At 39.6% G+C, this 27,499-nt stretch overlaps 1 protein-coding gene across 3 annotated transcripts in view; it reads right to left on the reverse strand.

The window, feature by feature from the left end:
- Positions 1 to 27,499, reverse strand: part of INPP5A (inositol polyphosphate-5-phosphatase A) — a 447,602-nt gene that overhangs the window by 60,270 nt on the left and 359,833 nt on the right. For 2 of the 3 annotated variants that reach the window (XM_075000433.1, XM_075000434.1), the window contains exons 10-11: positions 1,230 to 1,325; positions 198 to 272 (exon numbers count right to left, since the gene is read on the reverse strand). In XM_075000433.1, the coding sequence (XP_074856534.1) occupies positions 198 to 272; positions 1,230 to 1,325 (171 nt within the window). The remainder of the gene's footprint in view (positions 1 to 197; positions 273 to 1,229; positions 1,326 to 27,499) is intronic. The other variant, XM_075000435.1, reaches the window with a different exon arrangement.

Consider the following 27,499-nt stretch of genomic DNA (forward strand, 5'->3'; position numbering starts at 1 on the left):
TATTGGGATGTGAAGATAGTTAATATCCACCTTCCATCCATAGTAATAAGTTTAGATAAAAATGGTCACTTACCCATGATTTTTGAGCTATTTTGTCCAAGTGGGTCCCAATTCTAATCTCACATGTACACCAAGAATATAGACATGCTATTTTGAAAAACTATTTCTTTTAATATGTTGCATAGCAACAAACTTACCGCAGTGCCATTGTTGTCTCTGAAAACATCTTGATTAAAATAGTCAAAGAGCTTCTTTTCTAACTGTAACATAACCTGAAAAAGTAAATCAGAAAAAAACAAAATCAGGGACTAACTTCTGGCCCAAGCGGTCATAATATGAGAGTTGGATAGTAAGTCATTGTTAACTACATAGCTTCAGCCATTTAAAAATAAAGTAAATTTCTAGGTCTTTAAATCTCTCTTATCAGTCAGTCCATTTGTCTGTCCAGTTAACAAGGCCGTGTCTACTCTGGCACAAAACTAATTGCTAATTAGTAATGAGGCTAAAATGCATATTCAGCACCTGATTAGCATGCCGCCGGCTGTGGCTCTTCAAAATTGCCGCATTTCACTTGTGCATGGCTCGTCCAGATGGGGGTCCTTTTCGAAAGAACCCCACCAATTTCGAAATCCCCTTATTCCTCTGAGCTGATAAGAATAAGGGGATTTCGAAGTTGATAGCGTCCTTTTGAAAAAGACCCCCATCTGGACGAGCCGCGCAGGAGCGAAACGTGGCAATTTTGAAGAGCTGCAGCCAGCAGCATGCTAATAAGGTGCTGAATATGCATTTCAGTGCCTCATTAGTAATCTTCAAAATAGCCATTAGCATGGCCATTTCCAAGTTTTGTGCTAGCATAGATGTAGCCCAAGATTAAATGAACAGAGTGTGGACAATTACAGTCTTCCCCCAACTGGTGAAGCATAAGTCTAATTTTTGCAGGGCTATGTAAAGCGCCTCTTGGAAGAGAATGTATCCTACTACAAACATTCATTGCAAATCACACAGTAATTCACACCTAGAAGTACACTCATGAAAGATGATGCCCATCACCATAAAGGATCAGGTAGTAAGTTAACTGAGGGTACATTTTGTAACTAACTTTTAAGAGCTAAATTCATCCCTAACAAGTGACTTTCAGAAATTACAGCAAGAGATTTTCGCCTTTGATGTTTACAGGTCCGAAAAGGAGACGTTCATCATCTCTGATATGTCTGCATTCAGTCACATACCTTTCGGTCATTATCAGATTCACGGAATATTAGCTTGACTACTTCATTTGTGTCAGCTGCCCGAACAGTCTGCATTGTAGCTTTTGCACAAAGTGTCTAATGAAAAAGCAAGACAGAGATTTTTTTTATCAGAAAGATGAACCCCAACTCTTTAAACCTTCTCAATCAATGAACTTAAGGGCTTGATCCAATGCTCAGTGAAAAGTGTGTTTTTGTTGTAAATTTTAACTACAAAATATTATTAGTGTGTCACTAAAAATCTAACTAATGAGCTGCCAAGAAAATCTTCCTTAAAGCAAACATCAACTTCTTAACTAACAGGAACTGAGAGATGGCCGCGCTAGTCTTAACTAATTACACTGTACATTTTTACTTTAAAAGGTTTGACCATATTACATGATACCACAACACACATCACTTGCAACCATCCTCAATAGCCACTCCAGCAAACCTCACATGTAATTGATTTCACGTCCTTAAAAAACTGTAAAGTGAATTGGTGGAACATCAGGTTCGCGTACCACCAACGATACATGTGGAAATTTATGAACCTGGATAGCCTATAACAAGACCACAGGTTTTTTTCTTTTTTTCTTTCTTCTTCTTTTTTTTTTTTTAAACTCAGTGTATGATTCCTCTTCCATAGACTCTGAGGACAGCAGGTTTAACCCTCACTTACAAAACACGTTCAAGCCTGGCTTTCCTACTTAAACCAGGATAACCTATTGTAAAAGCTCTATTTAAGTTTCATGGTCAAATATAGTTTCAGTCTATAAACGTAAACAAATCTTTTATAACTGGCTGTAGGGCTTAAATCTGTCAGAGAAGCAAATCCACTTGTATGACCACCCTTCTCAACAAGTGACTGCACTGTGCTGCTAAATACAGTAAACTCTCTTTTAACCATAATTCAAATAACCAGACTTCTCTATTAACTGGTATTCCACGGTGGCCAGCAGCTCCTCTGCTCTCTCACCCACAGTGGCTCCCCATATGGCACAGCCATGCTCGAGTCACCCAAAGCAGCTCCTCACGCTGTATGATGCCCCGCCCAGAGCATATTGGAACCTTTCACATATGCAGCATATTTGAATATCTGGCAACCTCCTGGTCCTGGGGTTGCCAGATATCCAAGAGTTTACTGTATTTTGTGGGTCTCAGGCCTTGGAGATAAAATTTATTGTAATTGAGCAGTATGAATGTCAGACAGTGTGTCAGGCTTGTCTTTGATTTCTCTTCCAGTCGTCTGGTTATAACTAGCCTTCATGTTATTGAATGTTTTGTATTAATTAGATTTAGGTATGCCTACTTTGAAAGGGTCTTCTCTGTGCAATAAATTACAGATGGAAAATTGGAGGATTTAGCACAGAACTTAAACATATGCCTCAATTTAAGCATATTCTTAAGTCCTCCTGAAGTTAAGCAAATGGGTAAGTGTTTTGATAAACAGGACAGACCGCTGAATTTGGGCCCAGATACGATGCAGACATAGGAGAGCTGATGGGAAATGTCTTCTTGAAGTGCTTTCCAACTGAACAGTGCACAACACAGGAATAAAAGTAAGAACAAAGAAAGTGGGGATTTACTTGCAATGCATTTATATTCTTTTTCATGCTGTACAGAAAACTTGGGTTGGTTTTTCAAAATATTTAATAATAAAACATATATTTTACGCTTCTACAGTTATTAAGGATCCTATATCTGAAGCTCTACAAAGGATTTTACAATTCTCAGTAAATTTATTCTCATAATACCTTTGTGAGTTACACATGTCTCATCACCCCATTTTACAGACAGGGAAACTGAGGCTAAGACCAAATTCAAATGTGGCAAAATGTCTGTTTAAGCCACACAGGAATCTCATATAAACAGGATTTCACCAATATCAGCTCAGAACTGGCCTCTTATCTCGTCCAATGTCACCTGAACAATTTGAGCCACGAAACTATCCATTCTAGCTTTTCCAGCTATCATTTTATTTTTTGTTCTTTTGCCTTCCTGAAAAAATACAAGTTGTACATATTTGATGATTATATTGTATATCAGAAAGATTGTAATGGGATTTTTAGCATATATGCAAAATATTTATTAATATATTTTTAAGATGATGCTGAACATCTGCAGTAACTGTTCTCAACAAATGTACTTACTAACTAAAATAACCGAAGGCACACTTGAATACCTGACCACTTTATTTATTTATAAGCCCATGATCTTACATATTACCATAATACCAACAAATATTAACAACAAGCCATACAGTTTCATTGTTAAAGGATGTTGACTTCTGAGTGTATCACAAGAAAAACATAACACATATAAATCTGATCTTTTTCTTCAGTCATATGAACTTAAAAATTGCTAAAATGATTTTCCCTTCTCATTTAGCTAAAATATTTCCACCTGAACTTCTTCCTCTGGATATTAATTTTTCACCCTTAGTAAATATTACTACATGAAATTACAAATCCCTGGCAAGAGAAAGACATAATGTTACTTCTGGCACAACCATGATCTGGAGCAGCACAAACACTGCTGGCAGAGTGCTGGAAAAACACAAAGCTCACAAGAAGGAAAAAGCCCTATGCTTACAGTAACACAAAACATGCTCTGAAAATGGTGTTTGTATTCATAATTTTTCAGATCATTTTTGTCCAATGTATCAGGCTTCTGAGAACAGAGGCAAGAAAGGATAACTAAAGTGGGAAAGGTCATGCCAAATCCTTTGGGTAGCTGCAGTTTTGATTTCACTTAATTTTTTAACACAGACAATCAGTTTTTTCCACACATCTCCACAATTTACCTTAGATCCCATTTTGTCTCTTTTGACAAGTAATTAACATTTTGCCATCTGTGTCTGTATGCAGTTACCAATGAGGTAATCCAACAGTGTGCCATTCCCAAAGTGCACTCCCTCTGATACCAGCCATTGAAATTCAAAGCACAGATTAGCTAATCGGGTCAAGCCCAAAAAAATAGCCCTTTGGACTCATGTGTCACAAATCAGTCTGGTCGCCTTTAAACAGCGCACCAGATTAGAACAAGCACCCGAACAAACCAAAGCGGAAAACCCGCCGCTCTCTAAAGCTGGTTTCTAAAGCCCTAACAAATCGCTCCATCTTTCACTCATTTAAACTTTCCAAATGAGGGTCAATATGGTCCCCTAGCATCCAAATGCTAATGCGCTTAAGTGCGCTTAAGCAGCTTTCCGGAGTGAATGGGCCAAAGAAGGGCTCAAAAAGACAAGGCAGAGTTACTGTCACTGTCAAAAAGTCATTGTAGCCACCCCCAGAGTGGTTGCAATTCAAGAAATTCATGATTTCTGTCTCTTAAAGGCATCTGCTTGAGAACATTTTTTTTTCTGAGCTGCTTTATCTCACAACTTCAGGCTGCTCTAAAAGAATAAAAATCTGATCGACTCTTGAGAACCAATAAAGAGAAAGGACCCACATACCTTATTGCTTTCAAATTTCACACACACAAAAAGTTACCTTATTCACAAACAAAAAGTGATTGGGCAAAGGTTCATTTCTTATACAAGCTGGAGCATTCCTTTTTTTCTCCTCTTTTCAATTTCTACAAAGTCGTAGTCACCCAAGCAGAAAACTTTCAGGAACATGTGCCTTTCTAGCCAAGTCTACTTATGAAGGGATTTTTTGTTGTGGTTGAAAAAAAATCAAAATGCTATGAAAACATGCTGTTCTTTTCAAATGTTCTAAGGTTCTTTAAAAGCATCTTTTCGGATGATGGGAAACCAGACAGCAAATAGCCTCTCTCAAGTTTTCTTCTTTTTCTTCTTTAATTTCAGGCACTTTTTTTCTTTTGCAAGTTAAATATTGCTATAGTGCTTTCAGAAAAGTTGCCACTCAATCTTCCTTTAGTGAGGATACAGACATACCTTATTCCATTTTTCACTCGGATCATCCACACAGGTAGATTCCTGTAGGTTCTTCATAGTAACTTATTTTAAAATATGTATGACATTCATTCATACAGAGTTGTAAAATACAGCTAAAACTTTTCTGATGTAATCAATTTACTTAACACTTACTGTATTATACCAATTGTGCAATGTAAGAAACTTACATCTGTACAACATTGCTCTGCAGTCCTCAGAATAAATGCAACCTTTAAGATCCTTCAGATTAACTTTTAATGCAGCGCATTAGAATACTTTACAGTGCCATTCATTGTAAAATAAAACAATTCTGTCAGCAACAGACACACATATGTATACTGAAACTTGGCACCCATTTACTGAATGTGCAAAAAAGACCACAAACCAGTAAATCATACCCTTTTTTTTCTCATTAGTCTCCTGCAATATTATTTTCTCATTTATTTTGCAAATCTATTCTCTGGCCACTCTTCAGAGTTCTATGACAAACTTTGATATGTGATTTCAGTTTTTTATTCATGCCTGTTTTTACTTAAATTGAAAAGATTTTGTCCCAACACATAATGGATTCAAACTTTTCTGTTAGCTCTGCCTAAGGAATTTAAATGTGTGTATTACTTTGCTCATGTGATTTAAATAATCTTCTTAGGAAACTTTCATTTGTTACTTATTAATTCTTCCTAAAATAAAATATTGGAACATTTTCAGTGTCTCCTCATAGTGAAGAAGTTCCAGCAACAGCTGCAAACACAATTTTTAATAAGTAACAGTAATTTCCAAGGAATCTTTATAGGGTTAGCAAAAGTGTTTCCTTTTACAAGTAGGAAGGCAAGAAGAGAAAAAGGGCTAAGATTGCTGAATCAATTAATATACTAATAACCAAATAATCTTTTAAGATGCTAAATATTATTTCAGTTAACATTGTGGTAGATTCTGACAGGATGTAAGAGATACATAGCTCATCTCAGTTAGGAAACAAATATTTTTTGCTGCTTTCCTTAAACAGCTCTTGAAAAAAAAGTCTGCCTGACACTTATTGAATTAGGACAATCCAATTTTTTTTTTTTATCATCATAGGGGGCAAACTGCATTTGAAACAATTTGAGAGCTACATGACTCGGTACTTCAGAAGAGAAACATCTGTCTTATTCAGGTTCTTTCTGATCTCTTTATATCAGTGTATATCAAGAGTTACTTCACTGAACTCAGCAGAGTAATAGAGATCAGATTCAGACCCTGAATATTTATTGGAGAAAGCCAGAGTCTAAGCTAGCTTTTTCCATCAGTTTGTGATACATAATTGAGACTTTTGGATAGCACCTTATGCTTAATCAACATTTTCCTTTCTTTATTTTTTATACACACACTATTCTAACAACTAACACGGCCATCTCTCTGTTACCATTCTAACAGACATATAGGGCTAACCCTTCACTTTGGTGCCTAGATATGCAACCACATAACTTAGATGAATAGGTATGGGAGCTGCAGAGATAAATGCCCAAGGCAAGGCAATGAAAATTCACCATAAACACCTATTTTCAACTTGACAAAGTATCCTTGATTCAGGCTAAACTCAGCCAGTGTGGGAGGCTCAGGGGTTGGGGAAGAAATAGCACCAGAATGAACATTTGAGAGACATGATTAGCTCTTAAATAATCAAAAGAAAAAAATAAATCAAAACCTCAGATTGCAGGGGCCAAAATTTTCCCGTGACATAAACGATGGCTTAACTGACAGAAAATAAATATATATGGGCATGTCACAAAGTAGTTCAATTTGCTCAGTCTGGGCATTAAGTCAGCATGCAAAATTATTGTCATAGTAATTTTAGAATGGATGGGGACCATAGTCAGACCTGACAAAACATGTGTAGCAGTATCCACAGAAATTTTTGGCTCCTGAAGTGTTCGGGATGGTATGGGGCAAGCGAAAACAAAGGCTGGCTTTATTTTACACCACCTTGCTAATAGCTTTTCCCACTTTTTCTCTTTCCATCCCCTCAGTATGTTATGTTTATACCTTTTCAGATGCCAAATCAATGCAAATTACCCTGTGCTGCCACAAATTCATTTAACCACTGATTTCTTCACAGTGCATCTTATAGGACCTTTGATGCCATAACTGAAGTTCTGCCCTACAGACTTCCATGGGAAGTGCTACAATGCCTCATCGGGCCTGCTGAAAGGTTTATCTCAGTTCTAATGTCTCTGAGCAACGTCAGTGACGGTACCTTTTATTCTAAAAATACCACTTTAAATGTAAATTTAAACTTTGAAAATCCCAACCAAGTCTTCTGAGGGGATGTGGCTGGTGTCAGATGAGCAAGGTTCCTCTCCATTTCCGTCTATGGAACTGTCAGGGCCCAGCTATGATGACTGGGTTGCCTGCCAGATAGGGATTTGACCCTTACTCCAGCACAACTCTTTAGATCACATTCTAATTCAAATGTACTCAAGTATTCTCAAGAATCTTTTAGATCACTGTTAATAATACATCACTAAATATACATGCCCTTGGTTTCCAGACAAACAGGAATACAGTCTTTTCTCCAAGGAACCTGAAACAAACACACTACTGCATGGACAAGGAAGATGGTGGGGAAGATGCCTAATATGAAAGCAAAGTAACCAGCACCTGTCTAAGGATTTCTCGTTTGTTCATTAAATTTGTGAGTTGAGTGACATGGTAATGAGTGGAGGTGTAAGGGCAGGGATGGAGAGTTATTGCTAGAAGACAGTTTGTGTGAGCACAGTACCCATCTGTGGTCCTGGCAAATCATGTTAAAGATAGCTCTGATACGTGGACTCCTACAAGATTCAGTATAGGAGAGGATTTAGAAGAAAACTCTTAAACTTAACCACACATAACCACTGGACAATTCAATTGAATTATCTTCCATTAGACTACCAAAAACAGTTAGACATGGATATACACTCTACAAACCACATTCACAAGTGACATCATCAGAAGGGCAAGCACTGACACCTACAGCCAACGTGTGTGTGTGGGGGGGGAGGTCACACTCAAGCAAACTTCCATCCCAAAAGAAAAGCAGGAATTGGGTATGACCCAGGATAACCACCTACAACCTTCTTGTACCTCCTCTCACCCAGATGGGTTCTGTGATGATACTCTTCCTCCAAATTCCTCTCTTTGCTTGACCATGGCTGCACAGCTGGCACCATGCCTTTGCTGCCATACAGTCTTGCCAACAAATAAGCTCTTGAGGGAACTCGGGGGCCATGGAGGACTGACACATTCTCTTAAAGACAAAGCACTACTGAGCACGACATTCTACTTGTGTGTGGGGGGTGTGTGCATGTGAGTGTGTATAAAACATATGTCTGCTAAAAGAGCCATAGTCAAATGAGGTGAACAGAGTAAACCTGATGAAATCTGGTCTGAATAAGCCCAGCACTTGTCTCCTATTCCCAGCTGCAGGAGCACAGGCTCTCTGGTCTATGTATTGCCTCTTGAGCTGTCCAGAATTGCACTTTTCTCTCCTGAGTCATAGCCCTCCGCTTTGTCTGATGGACAACACTCCTCAAATTAATGAATTTTTAGTAAACAGTGAACTGGATAGGAACAAGTCTTCTGATTTGCCAATGTGTTAAGCAACATTCATTGGCTAATTTTCTAGCTGACTTTTCCCAATTATAAAGAAACTGCCACTGTTTTAACTTGAACCTAAGTGCTCTATTTTTAAGACACAAACCCTAAAAGCTCTGCTGTGGTTCTCTTCTATCGGACACTTCAGTGGTATTTAATTTTAGAATAACAATTCTTCAATTACAGCTATGTCATTGTACTTGGAACTGGGAAGACAGTTGTAGTTGCCCATCTTACAGTTTAGTTTAAGTCTCTGAAATATTTGGCCTGTGCTTGGTAAGAAACTTCCAATGGCCAACAGAAATGCAGAAAACTTGAAGGAGAGACACTTGAGAACTTAAAACCCATATCGGGTCAAAGACTACAGGAAAAAGTTCACGGATGCCTGCACCTCCCTTCAACTAAGTTATAGACAATGGAGATTCTGAGCAACATGCGTGAGGAAAGTAAATTTTTTTATATACGTTTAAAAAAACAGGTTATGACTTTGGATTTAGTTAACTTTCTCTAAAAATTGTAGACAAGTAATTTTGCCTTGTGTCTATACTGAACCAATATGCAACTGTAACTACCCCCCCACTCCAAAGCTGTGTTTTCAAATGATTTAGCATTCATATACAGTAAGCACACCACCCTTTCCAATTTAAGGAAAAAAGTGAATGCTGAACAACTGCATTTATTAGTTTGTGGGCAATAGCTGCTTAGGAGTTAATTTCTGGTTATAGATTATTATTACATCTAAATGGATGCAAGATTTGGTGTTAACAGATGCATTTTAAAATGTTTATCTAATTAAAGCCATCCCTGAGAATGACTGCATGAGGAAACATCTTGTATGAGTGATCAGCTGCACAGTGAACAGTTCTCCTTAAAGCATAGGTTAAACTCTCATTTAGGCTGGTGATTTTGTAAGCTGTTTTTTTGCCACTGTGTAACAAATGGCTCCAGTTTCTTTTCTTTTTTTTCCCCCATTTATGTTGTGGCTCATCTGACAAGAAAAAAAAAGGTATATGTTAGAGGTCTAAGCAGTGGGACAGGGAGCCAGGAACTAATTTCATCCTAATTCTTACACATACACCTTCTCCGACCTTGGGTACATGACATAGGTCCGCCCCGTTTTCTTATCAGTAAAATATGGATAATACCTGCTCAGAACGGAAGTAAAAAGGTTAAGCAACATTTACATTAACTAACATTAGGTGAATGTTTGCAAAGTATTACATACAGGGAAAGAATTCAGATACTTGTATCTGCCTCAGTGAAGTCCAAAATGAAGTTACTACTGAGCTCATCTAACAAAACCTTCCAGATAAGCCTTATGAGGATTAACTCACCCTCTCCCCCACTAACCTGACCTGTCACTACAGAAATTTTAGCAGTAATTGTGAACAATGAGAATGTATGTAAGTGCTTTCCTGACCTGGCGCCATAGTTAGCCGGAGGAAGAGATTTTCTACGAAGGACAGGTCTACACCACAGGGGAAGGTCAAATTAGGGTACACAATATCACCTAAGTTAATTACCTAGCTAAAGGTGACATACCTTAATTTGAACTTCTGTGCCATCTCCACTAACGGAGGTCAATGGGAGCCTGTGCACCTGTCAACTTTCCTTACTCCTAACAGGGGGCAGGAGCACTATGGTCAATGGGGGTTCCCTGTAAATGCAAGTTAGCGCATTCCCACTAGATGCACTAAATCAACCTCCACAAGATCGACCGTGGCAGAGTTGGTCTTCCCTATAGCATAAATATGCCCTAGGCAGATGAGCATCTATGCCTAAAATGGGAATTAGCATAAAGGTGATTAAGTTTATTTATGTCTATGAAAAACTCATAAATGGATAGGACCCCCCTTTTCAAAGGATGGCATGGCATACAAAGTGTTTTGGCTTCGCAGGGTGAGAAATTGTGCCAAACAATATGATGTGGCTTTGGGTAGAGTAGTACATTTACCTGTTTGTACAAACTGAAAATGAACATTTACTCCAGGAATAACCTCAGTGATTTCACTGGAGTCACACCTGGGTAATACTGTCACTTCATGTTATGTGAGGTATCAGATTTTTTTGTTCATCTCTGTTCCTAATATAACTGATCGGTGTTAAAAGATATGGATGTGTATGGAGACTAACGAAAAAGAGCTCCTAGTCTGACTACAGGTCTGTTTGTACAACTGCATGACCTCAACTACTTTTTTAATCTTATTATGAATTTACAACTTCAGATGTCAAGAAACACCTGAAGGGTGAGGCTAATCCCAGTGACATATGAACAGCAGGACGTGACATTTTCCAAATCTATTAGCATCAGCAGAAATGTGTCTCCCAATGAAATCATGCACCACCACTAGCAGAAAATAAATTTCTAGGGGATAGATTGTGATATGTGGTATGATCCGGTCAAACTATTTTGCTTTTTGTCTCATTGCATGAGCTTCGTATCTCAGGTGCTCCACCTATATTATTTATTACGCTGATACTAGCACTAGCTTGCAATTTTGCATATTCCCTGAAGAAATATTTTTCTCTCAACTGTAGCAACATTTTTATCACTACATAGCAAAGGTTTATCATCCTTGTAGCTAGAAGTATTATTTACCAAAAAAAGCCCAAACCCCGACGAAGTTGTTTGGCAGAAAGAACTTATTTTCACTTCTGATTGCTTATCAAACATACATTTTTAGAGGACTAGATGGTGCACTGGGAGTTAGTGCATTAAGCCAGCTACTTCTGGACCTCGAGTTCAAATCATGCCCAGGTTAAGTATTAATGGCAGAACTTTGTTGAGTTTAAGGGTTTGAGAGCCTTACTATATTTATGCTAAATAAAATATGATAAATAAGAGGGATGATATAGAGGGTGCTTGGTGCTGCTGTGAGGGCAGGGGACTGGACTTCACGACCTCTTGAGGCCCCTTCCAGTTCTAGTATTCTACGAGTCTATGTTGACAAAACAACTTTTTTTGTGTGTGGAATTTAAACTTATTTTTTCAGGAAATATTCAAATGGGGCAAAAGGGGAACTTCTGTCTTAAAGGGAAGCTGGTGCTATGTGATAGTAGGCATACAACAGAGAATGACTCAAAAAGCTAGTTTGGCAAAGTAGGTGCCCTAATGTACATGCTGTATGTGCTGTATTTATTTTCGCATTAACACCAGCTTCTTATCACCCTCACTTTGCTTTATCTAGTCTCCTTGAATCTGTTTTTCATTCTGCCCGATGTCCACTCCAGTTTTCACTGGACTTCCTCCTGGTCTTGCTCCTTGCCATTCTCTCCTATATTCCATTTTAAATATAGCACACGGAATATGAATGCAATAACTTATGAATTCAAGTCTTACCTTCCAGCCAATGATGCCAGAGTAATTTAGAGTAAGAAAACATGAGACTGCGCATCCCTAATCATTGGTGACATCACCTGAGTGCCCAGTTATTAGCATTATAAAAGCTGCCACCCTCCTCAAGAAAGGTTCAGAGCTAAGTGTAGAATTACTGCAGGTCAACACCAAGGCACATTGCTGGAGCTGTGTTTATATCCTTACTAAGCAAATCAAACCAAATTCATGCCAGTGCTGAACTCCTAAATTTCATGAGGACTAAACCGGTATGTTTAAAAAAAAAAAACAAGCAGACCTGTAGCACCTTAAAGGCTAATAATTTTATGTATTAGATAATGATCTTTCATGGGTAAGACCCACTTCATCAGATTACCCATGAAAGCTTATTACCTAATAGGTAAAATTGTTCGTCTTTGAAGTGCTACAGATCTGCTTGTTTTTGTGAAGTTATGGACTAACACGACTACCCCACATATTTTTTAAAGCCTTTTGGAATAAAAGGAATGAGAAGACCTGTTTGTGAGTAAAATGTAGGCAACAGACCTACATTTTACTGTATTATTTCTCACAACTGAATGGGTGAGTCCCTAAAGCGTTAGCTTGAGTATGACTGGCATTTGTAAATAAAACGTTGCATAGAGAAGCAAGGAGCAAGAGAGGGAAAAAGAAGCTGTAGGCAAGAGGGACAACACAGAGTAGGAAAAGAGGTTCATCATGATGTTCTCCCTATTGCCTCTTCCACACCATTTTTATGTAGGCTTTCTCCCCTTCTTCATTGGACTGTAGTCCATGTATGAATGACAAATTTGTCAGTGGTGCTTAGAGCAATATTAGGTATTAAGTTGCCATCAAGAGATTTGTGGTTGGCCAGGACTGTATTGCAACACAGCCACTGAGCTATCCAGGGAGCTGTGGGCAATCAGAAGAAGAAATCTGGAGGAAGAGTATCTTCACACCCCCTGTCAGGAATAGAGCGGGTTTTAATTCTAGAATGAATGCTGCTCCTCAGTTTTTACAGCAGCATCAGATATTGTCCAGCACTGCTACCAGAAGATAGAATGATGTGGCACAAATGCAGCTTACATACACCAGTTCATCTCTTTTGATCAGTGTTCTCTCCTGTAGTATACAGGACTGGATTACTTATGTATATGGGACTGGCCCAAGCAGGACAAGAAACCAAAAATAATATTTTTCATAATTTATTAAATACAAATTAAAAACATTTCATAGATGCAAAATAGATTCAGACACTATGAGGTGTGCAACATAGGTGCATAGAGAGCTACAACAAAACAAATGTATGGTTATCGATAGCAGAAATAATGCAACATAATGTTAACATTAACAGCTGAGGACTAGTTGGTGAAGTGCTATTCTGCTTCTATATCTTTAAGTGCTGCTAAATTCATTTGTCACTTGATCGAAAGCCAACAGGCTACAAATCTCCAAGCACCTCTTCTGCTGAATAGTGACAGGAGTATTCTGCTTCACCATAAGAAAACATTTGTGTGCTTCTCTGTTCAAAGTCATACATGCCATTTTAACTCATCTGCCTCCCCATTCTCTCCAGACCAGGAGGACAAATTGCACACTGTGGCTCCCTTTCAGAAGCAGCACAGAGCGCAAAGAATCATGACTGAGCAGAAACACAAGGAACAGGCACATAAAAATTCATCACTTTGGCCTCTTGACCTCTTGCCACTGGGTTTGGCGCACCCTGTCTCAAAAACTAGCACCAGGGGAGAACTAAGCAGACTGGCTGAGTGAAATTACTGACAAAAAATATCTTGGACACAGGAAAACCCCACCAGATGCTTCATTGTCTTTGCAGAGAAGTGGTGCTGAAAAAGGGGTGATCTACCACATGGCATATTGGGTGGAATAAGTAGTGTCATTGTTTCAGAGCAGCTCTGTCACTTTACTGACTGCAATACAAAGAGGTGTAAAGCAAGATTTAATCCTGACTTTTTAGTCAGCAGATTAAAACCAATCATGCCAGATGTCCACATGACTGTTTAACATACAGAAAGCTTTTTCATACTCTATAAGAAGTAAAAGCTGTAATAACTCCTGTAGTTCCTCAAGAGAGGTTTTTCACTTATTTTTAGTAATGGATTGTAATTGATATTAAAATGCACAATTAGTTTACACTCTAGTCTTTTTCGAGATTAAACAAACCAAAGTAAATTCTTGTACCCCAGAAAGTCAGGCAGGTACATCAAAGAGAACTGACAGGCACAGAAATGCTAGAGCCTCAAAACAAATTCACACTTATGAGACAAGAGGCAAATTATCTGTAGGAAGAAAGAGTCAACAAATAAAGTGTTCACAATAAGGGATGCTCCCCAAGATTCTTATTGTAATGATTTCTCCATGTTCTTCAGTGGACAAATGAATAAAGAAATGCACAGAGCCTGACTTTCATTCTGTAATTGATTATATAATTGCATGCATGCCTACTTTGCATACACACACACCACTAGATAGGCACCTATCCAGTCACTTGAGCAAGTATATGCTGCAGCTTGAGGTGCACATGCTTTGCTGCTTGCAGAAGACATAATTCTACATAAATATTGGACTGAAAATCAGATGCATATTATCTGCATTACTTTACTAGCACCCTTTGGTCAAAAGAATGTATGTAGTTTTTCTAAAACACAATGAAAACTTTTCACAGATTAAGACAATGATATTCAGCCCAGTCCTACAGCCATTAGGAAAAATCTCAGGCAGTACTACCGGACTTCACGAGTTTTGGTATGGCATGGCATATCTGCCTCTTTGGCTACGTCTACCATAGAGACCTCTTTCGAAAGACCTCCTTTCAAAAGAGAGTGTCCACACACACAAAAAAGCAGATCAAAAGAGTGAGCTTCTCTTTTGAAAGAGTGTTCGCGCAGCCCTGGCTCTTTCGAAAGAATGGGCCAAGGATCGAAAAAATCAGGTGCCATGAGGATTGTTCTTTCGAAAGAAGGACCCTGCAGAGTGTCCACACACATTTTTTTTTCAAGAGCAGCTTTTGAAAGGGGGCGCTTTTCCTGAAATGGGAATGGAAGAGCACTTTCAAAAGGAGCGCTGCAGTCTTTCGATTTACTTTTGAAAGAACACTTTTTGTGTGTTGACGCTCTGTGGGATCTTTTGAAAGAGCCCACTTCTTTAGAAAAATCTTTTGAAAGAATTTGCTAGTGTAAGCACAACCTATAGGTGCCTCCAGTTCCTAGCACAATGGGGCTCTACTGTCTGATTGGGGCCTCTAAATACTGCCAGAATATTAAACAATAAATAGTAGGAATAACTTGCTGAGGGTGGCCATAGAATCTCCATCATTGTAGCTGTTTAAGAACAGGTTAGGTAAATTTCTAACTGATGCTTGGTCCTGCCGTGAGGACAAGGGACTGGACTTGATGATCTCGAGGTCCCTTCCAGTTTTCTATGATTCTGTATCATTATTAAAAAGTATTCAGCTACTTGCTATAGATCTAGTATCACCTACAGCACTAGCACTGGCACCTGATAACTGCTGTGCTGTGTTTTAATATAAATCTTGCTTTTCTGCTCACAAACAAGGTCTGGTGTCAAAATATACAGGTTCTCAGTTCAGAAAAACAATTTTACTATACAACATTTTAAAACTGTCTTCACTTGCAGATGTACAAAATAATCTACACACAGGTGTACCCTATTTGATTTTTTCCCCATTTCTATAACCAAACTGTGTTTTATCAAAAACTAAATGACATGTCCTGGCTATTCGACTAAAATGGAGACTGTGGCATTTCAGCAGTTCTTTAAAAAAAAAGTCTGCAGAATTGAGTCAACACTTGAAAAAGAGCAATTGAAAAAAATCACCTCTTTCAAGTTCCAATGCTAGATTGCTTCAATACAATTCATATCATTCTAGTGGGTTGGAAGCATTGCTATAGTAAGATAATAACTGTCTCTGTATTCCTGATCCATCAGTTGCTTATGAAAAACAAATGTGAGTAATATATCACAATTGTTTTGTTGTCATGAATATGTACATCTCTCTCTTTGCTAGAGTCCAAAGCAGCACCTGCCGTCTCATTCAATCACAGGCCTAACACAGTATCAACTCAATGCATGTTCTTAATTTTGTATCCATTCACTATACCCAGATGAATTCAGTTATGCTGTCTGATACTAGAATCTTCTTGGATGCTACTTTAGTAACATTGACATAATCAGTGGACCGTGGGAATATGGCTGTTGACATGCTTGATACTTTCTTTCTACTCTGTTAAAGACGTAGCCGTGAGAGAACAAGGTATTAAACTCAAACCAAGTTGGCCACATTGTGAAACTGAAACTAAGGTGCCATATTCAGAATTCAAATGAAACAAAAGAATAAATGCTCAAAGTAGCACACAGAGGGCCTGGCGTGCAGCTCATGTTTTTACACTATTTCATTAACATTGTTAACCATAACCAGAGTTGCGAGCATAGCACTGTGCGCCCTCCTTTGAAAATATATTCCATTAAGTTAATTAAGCTGCACTGTCCCTTGTCCCTTCACCATTTCTCCTTTGGAGAGCCTCCCTAATGAAGTACTGGCTACTCAACACCAGATGCTAGCATTGTGTGTGAATGTTTGTATCATCTTCAAAATATTGTGACGGTTGAAAGGTCTAGCACTTGTTTTATATCTTTTAGTGCTTCATTCTCACACTGAAAAGACAGATAAACACAATAATGAAAATGATAATATCTTCTTTCTAAAATTCCAACTGGCTGTTTTTAATGAATACAGGAGAAAAAGACAACTGAACAGAAATCTGCCTAAGTAGTACAGGAGACTTCAGCTAGTTATAAACTTTCTACAACAATGGTGATTTTTCACTTTGGAATTTGAACACCACTGAAATAATAATTCTGCTTTCTATTTCTGAAACTGCTTCAAGCAATAGTCCTGTGGGTGGGCTTTAGGATACATTTTACCAATTTTTCATGCCCATCCCTCTAAATGTGACCCTGCTCCGGAGCTTTTATCTCTCTGACAACTTCACGCAGGAAAACATGCAGCCCCTCTGATAGCATGAAATCGGAAACAATGGCTTGTGGAAACAAAAAGGGGGTAAGAGAGGCAGGGTACAGGCTGGGTCCTGCCTAATTTTAGCCACAAACAGATGTTCGTAAGACCTCATTCTTGAACAAGCTGAAAGGAAAAGCTTGTAAAAGAAATGGACCTTAAAAACAATGCATTGAAGAGTTTTAAATAAAAGAACAGGGGAAGCAATATGGCTTTCAATGATAAATCTCTGCAAAGAAAACCAAACTGGCATCATGAATTTCAATGATGCTTTTTTTCAATGAACGCTAAAGTTCACTTCAGAATCTGGAGATCGTTCTAGTCTCTTTACTAGTGTGATAAGCCATTAAAATGTATTAAAATAATTTGTTTTTTGATATTCAATTACTTCTTGTTTCTGATTCAATTAATTTATTGAAACCCACAGCATAGTTCAGAAATAGGAGCTAATGCTGTTATTTTTAAAGCTGCTTAAAGCTCAACCAAAAGCATATGCTTAGAGAACCTTTATTGGAGGTGATCCTACCCTAGCCGTTGGATCAAATTATGTTGAATCTCCTCTTTTCATGTGGATTATTGTAGACTGAAAAAGGCTCAAGTAAAGAATCCATGAAGCGCTATCACGAATCAAACCATGGTTTCTGTTTCACAAAAGGCGAAATGCACCATTTACAAATGGAACAAAGTGTAGAACCACTTCTGAGCGAAGCTTCTGCTTTTGTGATTAAAACTCTCTTCCTCTTTCTCGAAGAGTCTGCCATCCAAAAGGGCTTGTGCTATGCTTCAGTGCACAAAATACATGTATTCATTAAAGAAGAAAAACTGAAAAATTTGGCACAAAGGCAGATGCATAACTTAAGTCCAGCTCAGGGTAGCCCCCACTTGAACTCCTCGCATTTGCATAGGTTTTACCTATTGATTGTCTCCATCAGCAAATAAAAAAAAAAAATCACCATTCACTATTTATTGTAGAGTGTTGACCGACATATGTACATATGTTACTTCAAGGTATGTATTACCTTCTTGTAACATTATACTCACCCACATGAGGACTTGGAGAGGAAAGTTTTATGAAAAAACATTCCTGCTGCAGAAGGCACTTTCTTCTGACTCTTTATTAAGTTTAAAGAAATTCATAGACTGACAGAGTTTAAGGCTAGAGGGGTCAATCAGATCATACAGTCTGACCTCATATGTATCATGAAATGACATTCATTTATCCCTGTATTAAGGTCAATATATTTATATTTGACTAAAACATAACTGGAGTTTAGCTAAAGAATATATTGATTTGGAGACATCAGGAGCTGGAGAATCCGCCATTTCCCCTGGTAGTTTGTTCCAGTGATTAATCACTCTGACTGCTAAAAATTGATACCAAATTTCTGATTTGAATTGGTTTGACTTGAACTTGCAGCCATTGATGTACAGAAGCAACGAGAAACACACGCTAGAGTATGGTTACATGAGGAGGTCACAACTTCATTAAAAACTTTTAACCAATGAGAAATGAACCTCTGAAATACCTGTTGGAACCATTCCAGTGCAGAATTTAACTTGGCACCACAGACTCTGTGGTGTTTACAAAACTGAGGATATGAGGACAATGACCTCATATACCACCAGGCCTGCCACGGTATTCTGCCAAGAGGCCAAATTCCCAACCCATCCATCTCATCCCAACCAGAGGTAGTGAGATGAGATGAGATGTGGGGATCCCTATGCTGATCAAGACCTAGAGTTGTGTATCACCACACAATGAAGTGCTCTGATTTTTTTCAACACCCTTTTTAAAATGTAGACAGTGTTCCAGCACTGGTCTCACCAATGCCACAGACAGATGTACAAATCATCTCACCACTCTTACTCACTACCACCCTGTTTGTACACCAAAGGATCACATTAGACTTTTCCCTCCTCATCATTGAACTCATGTTCAGTTGCTTCCACTGTTTTCCAAGTATCAGAGGAGTAGCCATGTTTGTCTGTATCTGCAAAATCAATGAGAAGTCCTGTGGCACTTTACAGACCAGTGTTTCCCAAATGGTGTTCCATGGAACCCCGGGGTTCCGCAAAATGAAAATAAGGGTTGCATGAGAAAATTCCATTACAATAGCTGACTCCTCTGCAGCTCTCTGCCCTTCTGCCACTGAAACAACAGAACTAAATTTAATTGTTTTAACAGCTAGTGGGAGGGATCCAGGAACTGGAGACAGCCCCTCACTTGCCCCACTATCGGAGTAGCCAGACCCCTCCAGTGGGCGTGGCTCAGCTTAGCCCTGCCAGTGAACACCTCCATGCCAACCTTCCTTCTGCTGAGCGCATGTGGACACCTGGTGTAGTCTTCCCAGCCAGTGCCACAGATGGATCAGTCCCAGGGGCCAGTTTGGGGCTGAGAGCAGTTAAGCCTGGGGATGGGGGTTGGGTTTGGGGTTGACGGGGGGGGTTAATCCTTATGGGGGGCAGGTTTGGGGCTGAGAGGGGTTAAGCCTGGGGATGGGGGGTCAGGTTTGCAGGATGGCGGGTAAAGCTTGAGGATGGGGGGCAGATTTGGGGGCTCAGAGCTGAGGCGGGTAAAGCCTGGAGATGGGGGACAGATTTGGGTACTGAGGGTTGGGGGGAAGAGCCTGGGAATTGGGCTCCGCAAAATTCTTTTGAGTTTAAAAGGGTTCCATGGCCAAATAAAATTGGGAAACACTGTTACAGACTAACAGATTGACTGGAGCATAAGCTTTTGGGGCCAAAGACCAATGCATCTGACGAAGTGGGTCTGTGCCCAGGAAAGCTTACACACCAATCAATCTGTTGGTGTATAAGGTGCCACAGGACTTTTCGTTGTCTTCACTGTTTTCCAGGGTACAGTGAGCCACACTATAGAGATGATTTCCATTTCTTGTTCATAGATGTGTTAACAGATGTTACCTTTGAATGGGCCCACCTGATCAAGTGATCCAGTGCCCTACCCTCATCACAGCTATTATGTTAAACTTTGTGTCATCACTAATTTACTTCCAAATCATCAATGAAAGTGTTAAATAGTATTAGGCCTAATACTGATTCTTGAGGGACACAACTAGAAATACCCCCATTCAGTGATGATTCCTTTTTGATATCTGCCTGATTCCCAATGCTCAATCCATTTACTGTCTGCTCTATCAATATCATCTAAGGCCCATTTTTAATCAGAATGTCATGCAGCGCTAAGCCAAACTCCTTACAAAAAAGTCTAAGCAAATTACATCTACACAGTTATACAGATTTCACTGGGAGTGGGAGTGGAGGGGAGGAGGCATTTTTCCAACTGGGGGTTCTGACCCAAAAGGGAGTTGAAAGGAGGCTTTCATAACAAAATTATTTGGGGGTGGCGGGTATGGTATTGCCATCCTTACCTCTGTACTGCCATCAGAACCAGAGAGTTGTGGCTGCTGGTTGGGCACCCAGCTCTGAAGGCAGCACCATACCAGGAGCAGTACAGAAATAAGGGGGGCAACAGCGTACCATGCTACCATTACTTCTCCACTGCTGCCTTCAGACATGGGTGGCCAGACTGAGGGCCAACTCTGCAAGCAGCAGCACAAAGACTAGCAATCCTATCTTCTGCACTGCTGTTGGCAGTGGCTCTGCCTTTGGAGCTGGGCTCTCAGCCAGTGGCCACTGCTCTCAAGGATGCCAGCTCTGAAGACAGTGCTGCTGCAAGTAGCAGCACAGAAGTAAGAGCAGCAGTATCACAGAAGTACAGTAACAACAAGAAGTCCTGTGGCACCTTATCGAATAACAGATTATTTTGGAGTATAAGCTTTCGCGGGCAAAGACCCGCTTCCTCAGATGCATCTGTTAGTCGACAAGGTGCCAAAGGACTTCTTGTTGTTTTTGAAGATACAGACTAACTCAGCTACCCTTCTGACAGAAGTACAGTAGTAAAGGTAGCAGTACCATAGCCCTCCTCTATCTTGTGACTCTCCACACATTTCCTTTTTGGGTCAGGACTCCTACAATTGCACCACCATGAAATTTCAGAACTAAATATCTTACATATCTGAAATTTTAAATCTGAAAGTTACAATTTTTAAAATCCTAGGACTACAAAACTGACCAAAATAGACAGTGAATTTGGTAAGGCCTTATTACATTCCCACCTTTTACATTTTTAAAATTATATTCCGCATCAGCTTTTCCAGGACTCTGCCTGGGAGTGACGTCAAGCTTACTCATCATCCCTCCTGCCCTTTTTGAGTATTTTGCGCACATTACTACTCTTCTGGAATTTCTGTCATATGCCAAGATTTGTTCGAAATTAATATCAGGCAGTGCCGGGGGTGGTATATTCAGAACCCGCTTTTCGTGTTGTACGGCAGCATAAACTATCAGCCACAATCAATATTTAAAAATCTCTCTGCAGTATGGCTTAGCGGTCAGAGTCAATACAGCAAGTCCCTTCTTGCAGGGTAGCATGGCCTAACAGGCAGTCAATACAGCAAGGCTTCCTTTGCAGGGCAGACCCCATGGGAAAGGTGGGGGCCCTCTCTGCTCCACCTGGCTCCAACCCAGAGCCCTATCAGTGGTGGGGTGGCGCACCACTAATTTGGCAGGAACTCCCATGGAAACATGCCAAGTTACTAGGGTGCATTCCCCTCCCTGGGCTGCTTCCTACCTGGGTGTCTCTCTCTGGCTTGCAGGCTTCTCTGGCTGTCCTTGGCAAACTAGCCTCTGTGGTCTCAATCTGCCTAACAGTGCTTTCCCCACCTCTCCCCCTTCCCTCCCCCAAAAAAGTGGAGTCAATACAGCTTCTCGCCTCCCCTCCTTCTGGCCAGGTTCCTGGGGTTGGGGCTGCCAGAAAGGTGGTAGGGATTCCAGCTCCCAATCGCTACAGCTGCAGGGCAAGTAGGGGCTCCACTTCCCAGCCCCACTCTGCCATGGGACGTGGGGGCTCTGGTTCCCATCCTCATGATATAGCCTCCCAGCTCCCCGTGCTGCTGTGGGGATGGTGGGGGTTCCAGCTCCTTGTTGCATGGCAACCTCCTGGCCCCCCGTACTGCTCTGGGTCTGGCAGGGGTTCCAGCTCCCAGACTGCTACAGGGCTGGCAGTTAGCGGGGAACCGGCTCGGGTGCCGAGTGCCGCTGGCAACCCCAGCTGCAGGAACCCTGGAGATGAGGTACCAGTATGCAATACGGGCACGTACTGCCATATAAAAAGCCCTGCTCCCTAGAAATTTTTGAAGCACATATAGCATGACATATTAGACAATTATTTGAGACCTCTGCAGTATCTAAGCACAAGAGAGAGGCCATTTTGATTTTGAATATTCTTGCTCTTGTGGTTTGTTATTTGTTTCTTAAACACGGTTACATCACTGTCCATTTTTGCCCTTTACAAACAGGCCTTTACTTAGTATTGATTTCCTGAAGACTTTGAAGTCCCCATCTTCTTTATGTATATATTTTAAGATAGTTCATGGAAAAGATGGAGGTGGGGTTCCCTACTGAATTTAATCAATACAGAGCACCCAACTGGCAATTATCACCTGGAAGTCATTTTACATTTTGGCACACATCTGTGTAAATTAGTCAGCATGCAGAAAGGAAACAAAAATTTCCATCCCACTTTGGCAGGTTGTAATTTACATGTCTGGCATGATCTGAACCTATGGCTTGCGTAAGTTCAGTTCTTGTCATTCTTCAGAATATTAACTTCATAAGCTGACATCTCTCCAAAGATTATAATGCTAAATGCGGTCTTCTCTGATATTTGCACTTCTTGTGCGAGACATCGGAAAATGATTCCATAATGCACATTAGTCCAGCGCGTAAATAATCTTTGATTGCGATAAAAGGAGAGCCTCCTAGGATTTCTGAAAAAAAAAATGTTGAAAGCCTCTGTACTGTACAATGCTACATTAAATCACATGTTCTGTAGTATTTATTGTACATCTGAAAGACTACAAAATAATCCAAACCTACTGCAGCATGTATACTGAGTACAGATCTGGTTACCTAAGTGTGTGTCTCTTTCCATTGCAAGAAGATAAGATGATTGTCAGATTTGTTCTATAAACCAAGTCAGATGTGTTTTCTTAAATAACGAAGGAAAAAGAATGCTGAAATTAATTTCAAAGTAGTTTCTGCTTTTATTAATTTTTAAAGGTTAAAGCATTCATGTATGAATATGTGTCCCCAGATGCCTTACGCTGACAGCATTTAAATATGATTATAAATGAGAAACTGCTCTTTGAACATTTCAATTAGTTGAAAAATGAATTCTCCTTTTGAATTAAAAAGATAGACAAAAGTACAATTAAATTATTCTTATAGTGATTTAGCTTTTCATTTATTCAACAATTAAGTCATGTTTTGTGAAGGACTTTGAAAATGAAAAGTGCTATAGGAGTGATATTACTGATTTAGCATATTTTTGTGTCTATGTAGATCTGAGTGAACAATGGGAAAGATAATTTGCCAACATCTTCTCTTTTGTGATTCATTCTACTTCAACTATATTCACACACTTTTCTGTTCACTTTCAGTGAAGTTGTCGAAGATTCACTTTGGTAACATACATTCTTTTGTGAGTAAACTCAATTTGTTTTTGGTAGATATATTTTATGAGGGTGAGGGTAGCCAATCAGAACAGAGAGCAATAAATAGGTTACCAATCATGCAGCTTCAATAATATAGAATACTGAATACCCAAATGAATGTTCACAATAACAAACTATGAACGACTTTAGGTTGAAATTCATTTGCAACAAGTGGTAGGGCCTTTTTGAAAAATCAAAAGATTTCAATAAATGATGAGCTGCTCTGTGTTTAATAATCCATGCTATGTAAAGATGAATTTATACGTGGAAATCAAGCTTAACTGTAAGGTTCAACTTTTCTTCACACTAAGAATAAGCAATATTTTAAAAATTAAAAAGAAAAATTCTGAAAGAAGTCAGCTGAGTGACCTGCCTGGTGACCTAATTGTTGTGCTGTGCACTATTTCAAAGAGACCTTGATTATTGGTTTTGGTTTCAGCCTCTCAGCAAGAGGGGCTGGATTGCTGAATCTCACATGGCTCTGCACGAATCTGTCTGGTATAACAAGGAGAACAGCAGTAATAAGGGCACTAACGCAGTCCTGGAGGAATAGTTTGGTGGCAGTGATGCAGGAGTCTTGTGGCTACAGAAAAGAAATTACAATAAGGGAGAAGGAAAGGAATGGAATTCCATGGCATTGGGGTTTACGTTAAACATTGTGCTTGCAGAACTGTGATGACAATACAATGAACTCTTTCATATCCAGCAGCCCCAGGATCAGGAGGCTGCTGGATATTCAAACATTCTGGATAATAAAGAGGTATAGCTAGCATTGCATAACACTGAAGAAAAAACAAGATTAGATATTGAGAAACAAACAAAACTGTATGCACAGAGTACTTAATTTAGCAAGAACAGTAGTACTGTACACCGTAAACTATATTTGTTGTTAATTTGTATTTACTTTCACTACATGTAAAACATAACTAAAAATTACTTATGGTTAAAATGCCAGTTATTTGAGATTTGCAGATGAAAGAATGGTGGGTATGAAAGAGTTTACTGTATTACAAGACCACCATTTTGCTGAAAATACAGCAAATACCATAAACCTGCTGTAATTTTCAGACAAATATTAGATTTACATAAAAAAGTAATCTGGAAATGGTAGGAACAAAAACAATTTCCATCAAGGGTTAAGCCACTACACGTTTTCTTTTATTGTCTCCTTGGTGATCTGGGTGCTATATGAAAGGATTGTTATTCGAGTAATTATGCTAGGAGGGCTGCACAGCATGGGCATCCCTTCTGCTTTGCCAAGTGAAGAGAATGAAAAGGTGTCCAACTGCTCTATAAGGGCACCACTGGGGAGGCATGTTGTGAACTTGTAGGCACAACGTCAACCTTATCTTACAAAAGCCTTGGCCCTGGGCCACTCCTCACATCGGCCAGAGTGGCGTACTCAGAATTTAGATCAACAGTGCACAAGAGGAACACTCTCTATCGGCTCACATATCATATGCAATAGTTTTAACTGGGTCACTGGCACGCCCGGTGTGGAAGATGGGGAGGGGTTTGTCATTAGCAGTGTCAGAATAATGACGGAAACTTTAGTCACTTCACTCTAAACTTGTGTTCAGTTCTTTGTACTAGGAAGTGCTAGGTAAGTGGTAACGTTTATTTACACAGCTGGACATACAAGATGAGAAAGTGCCCATCTGATTCCAGATGGCCAACTAGGTTTTGAAACCGAGAAAGGGCTCATTTGGTCTACTAAGTCCTAGGGCTAGTGGCTCTTTAACAGTGGCCAGTAGAAACAAAGAGAATAATAAAAGTCAGTGGAAAACAATAGAAGGATGCTCATGGAGTCTACAGGACTTTCCACTAGGGTAAACTACCTTGTACTTCCCAGATGAAGACACCATAAAATAATGTGATTATTTTCAAGGATTTTATTGGCATACTCCTGAATGGCTAGGAGGAAAAAAAATCTATTATTGATTGATGAGAATAACACCAGACTGTATAGGTCAAAAATTGACTGACATCACTCTGGACAAGCACAACTGAGATACACAAAGAATCTGTTGTTCCTTAAAGCTTACGGTACATTGCAATGCAGTAAATGAAAAGCCACTATTATTAGGAGATGTTTATGTCAGTAACTGAAACAAATCTTTTTTTCCTCTGAATAATACTGTCTTAAATTGTTAACTGTGGATCGCATAAACAACATGTGATAAAAGATTTATACTCTCCTTTCATAAGATGCATTTTTAGCCCAAGAATGGCTTTATATATTAAATTATTATTTAATACTACTGAGCTACATTAGATTATTGTAATCATTCTAAATCATATTTTAACACAGCCTTAACACAGGAAGCATCACATTTAGATTTTAAATACTGTACTGATTAAACATTAAGGCCTCCAAAAGATATAGAGTAACAATAGCTATCAGGGACTCCATTTTTCAATCCCCATTTAGTTTTACAAATTAAAACCCATTTCTCTGACTCTGTCATCCTTATGGCCAGACATGGATTTAAGATGTTATCTACACAGACGAAGATACAGAATGATCTATGCTAGTGAGAGCCCCCTGCTAGGGAGAGCACGACGCAGAAGCAAAAGTGATACATGTTGAAAGGTTCTCTATGCATTTGCTCCTTCCACTGTGCTAGTTCACTTGGCAGTAAGATTGTCCAATTCTCATGCCATTGTTCTCATGCCTCTCTGTGCCTGAAGAGTTAGCTCAGTGAAGGTAGTACAGATTCTGTGATCTCTCTGTGTGTTGCGGGTGGGGGGAGGAGAGAGAAGGCTCCCTAAGTACTCTCCTACACCTGGTATATACCAAATATCAGAGAAAGACAGTCACAATAGCGAATATCTCAAGGACCTGCTGCCACTAGGATCCCAGAGGATGTAAAGGTTAAAGTGAATGAATTTAGCACACATTGTTCATTTCCTAGTGGACTTTGTAAGTGGGAATGAAACCATATTTTGGGAGAATAATATAATGTATCATAGAATCCTAGGGCTCAGGACCTCAGGAGGTCTTCAAGTCCAGCCTCCTGACCAAAGCAGGATCAACCCTAACTAAATCATCCCAGGGAGGACTTTGTCAAACTGAAACTTAACAACCTCTAGGGATGGAGATTCCATCACCTCTCTAAGTAACTCATTCCAGTGCTTCACCACCCGCCTGGTGAAACAGTTTTTCCTAATATCCAACCTAGACTTCCCCCACTGTAACTTGAGACCATTGCTCCTTCTTCTGCCATCTGTGTTACCACTGTTCAAAAATAAATTCTTCACAGTAAATAGATATTTCATCTGGAACAGTCCTGAAATATGTCTTGGGAATCTGCCATCCGACCTCTATAATCTATTTTAGCTACTTACATTGTTCTCACCTCCAGACTAACTGAGACCCTTACAATTATTCATGTATTTATCATGAGAACACCCCTGTGGGTTAAGGAAATACTACTAACCCCATTTTGCATATGAGGATTTAAGGCATGAAGAAACTAAGTGATTTATCCAAGGTCACACAGGACGTCTGTGGCAGTGTAGGAATCAAGCTTAGGTTCTGAAGTCTCAGGATATGTTTACAAGGGGCGTGGAAAGAAACTGGTTAAAACCGACTGAGGTTCACACTATGGGGCTAAAATAGCAGTGTCCACATTCAGACTAAGGATAGAGCCTATGCTCTGAAACCTGGCAAGGCTGCAAGGCGTGATGTCTCAGAGCGCGGGTTCCTATTGCTCCAGGGCTTGGTGTGGTCCCAGTGCCCCCACCAGAAGCTCTGTGATATATGTGGGGCAGTAGATGTGCTGCCTGCTCCAG

The sequence above is a fragment of the Carettochelys insculpta genome, chromosome 7 (assembly GCF_033958435.1).
Source record: "Carettochelys insculpta isolate YL-2023 chromosome 7, ASM3395843v1, whole genome shotgun sequence".
NCBI lineage: Eukaryota > Metazoa > Chordata > Testudines > Carettochelyidae > Carettochelys > Carettochelys insculpta.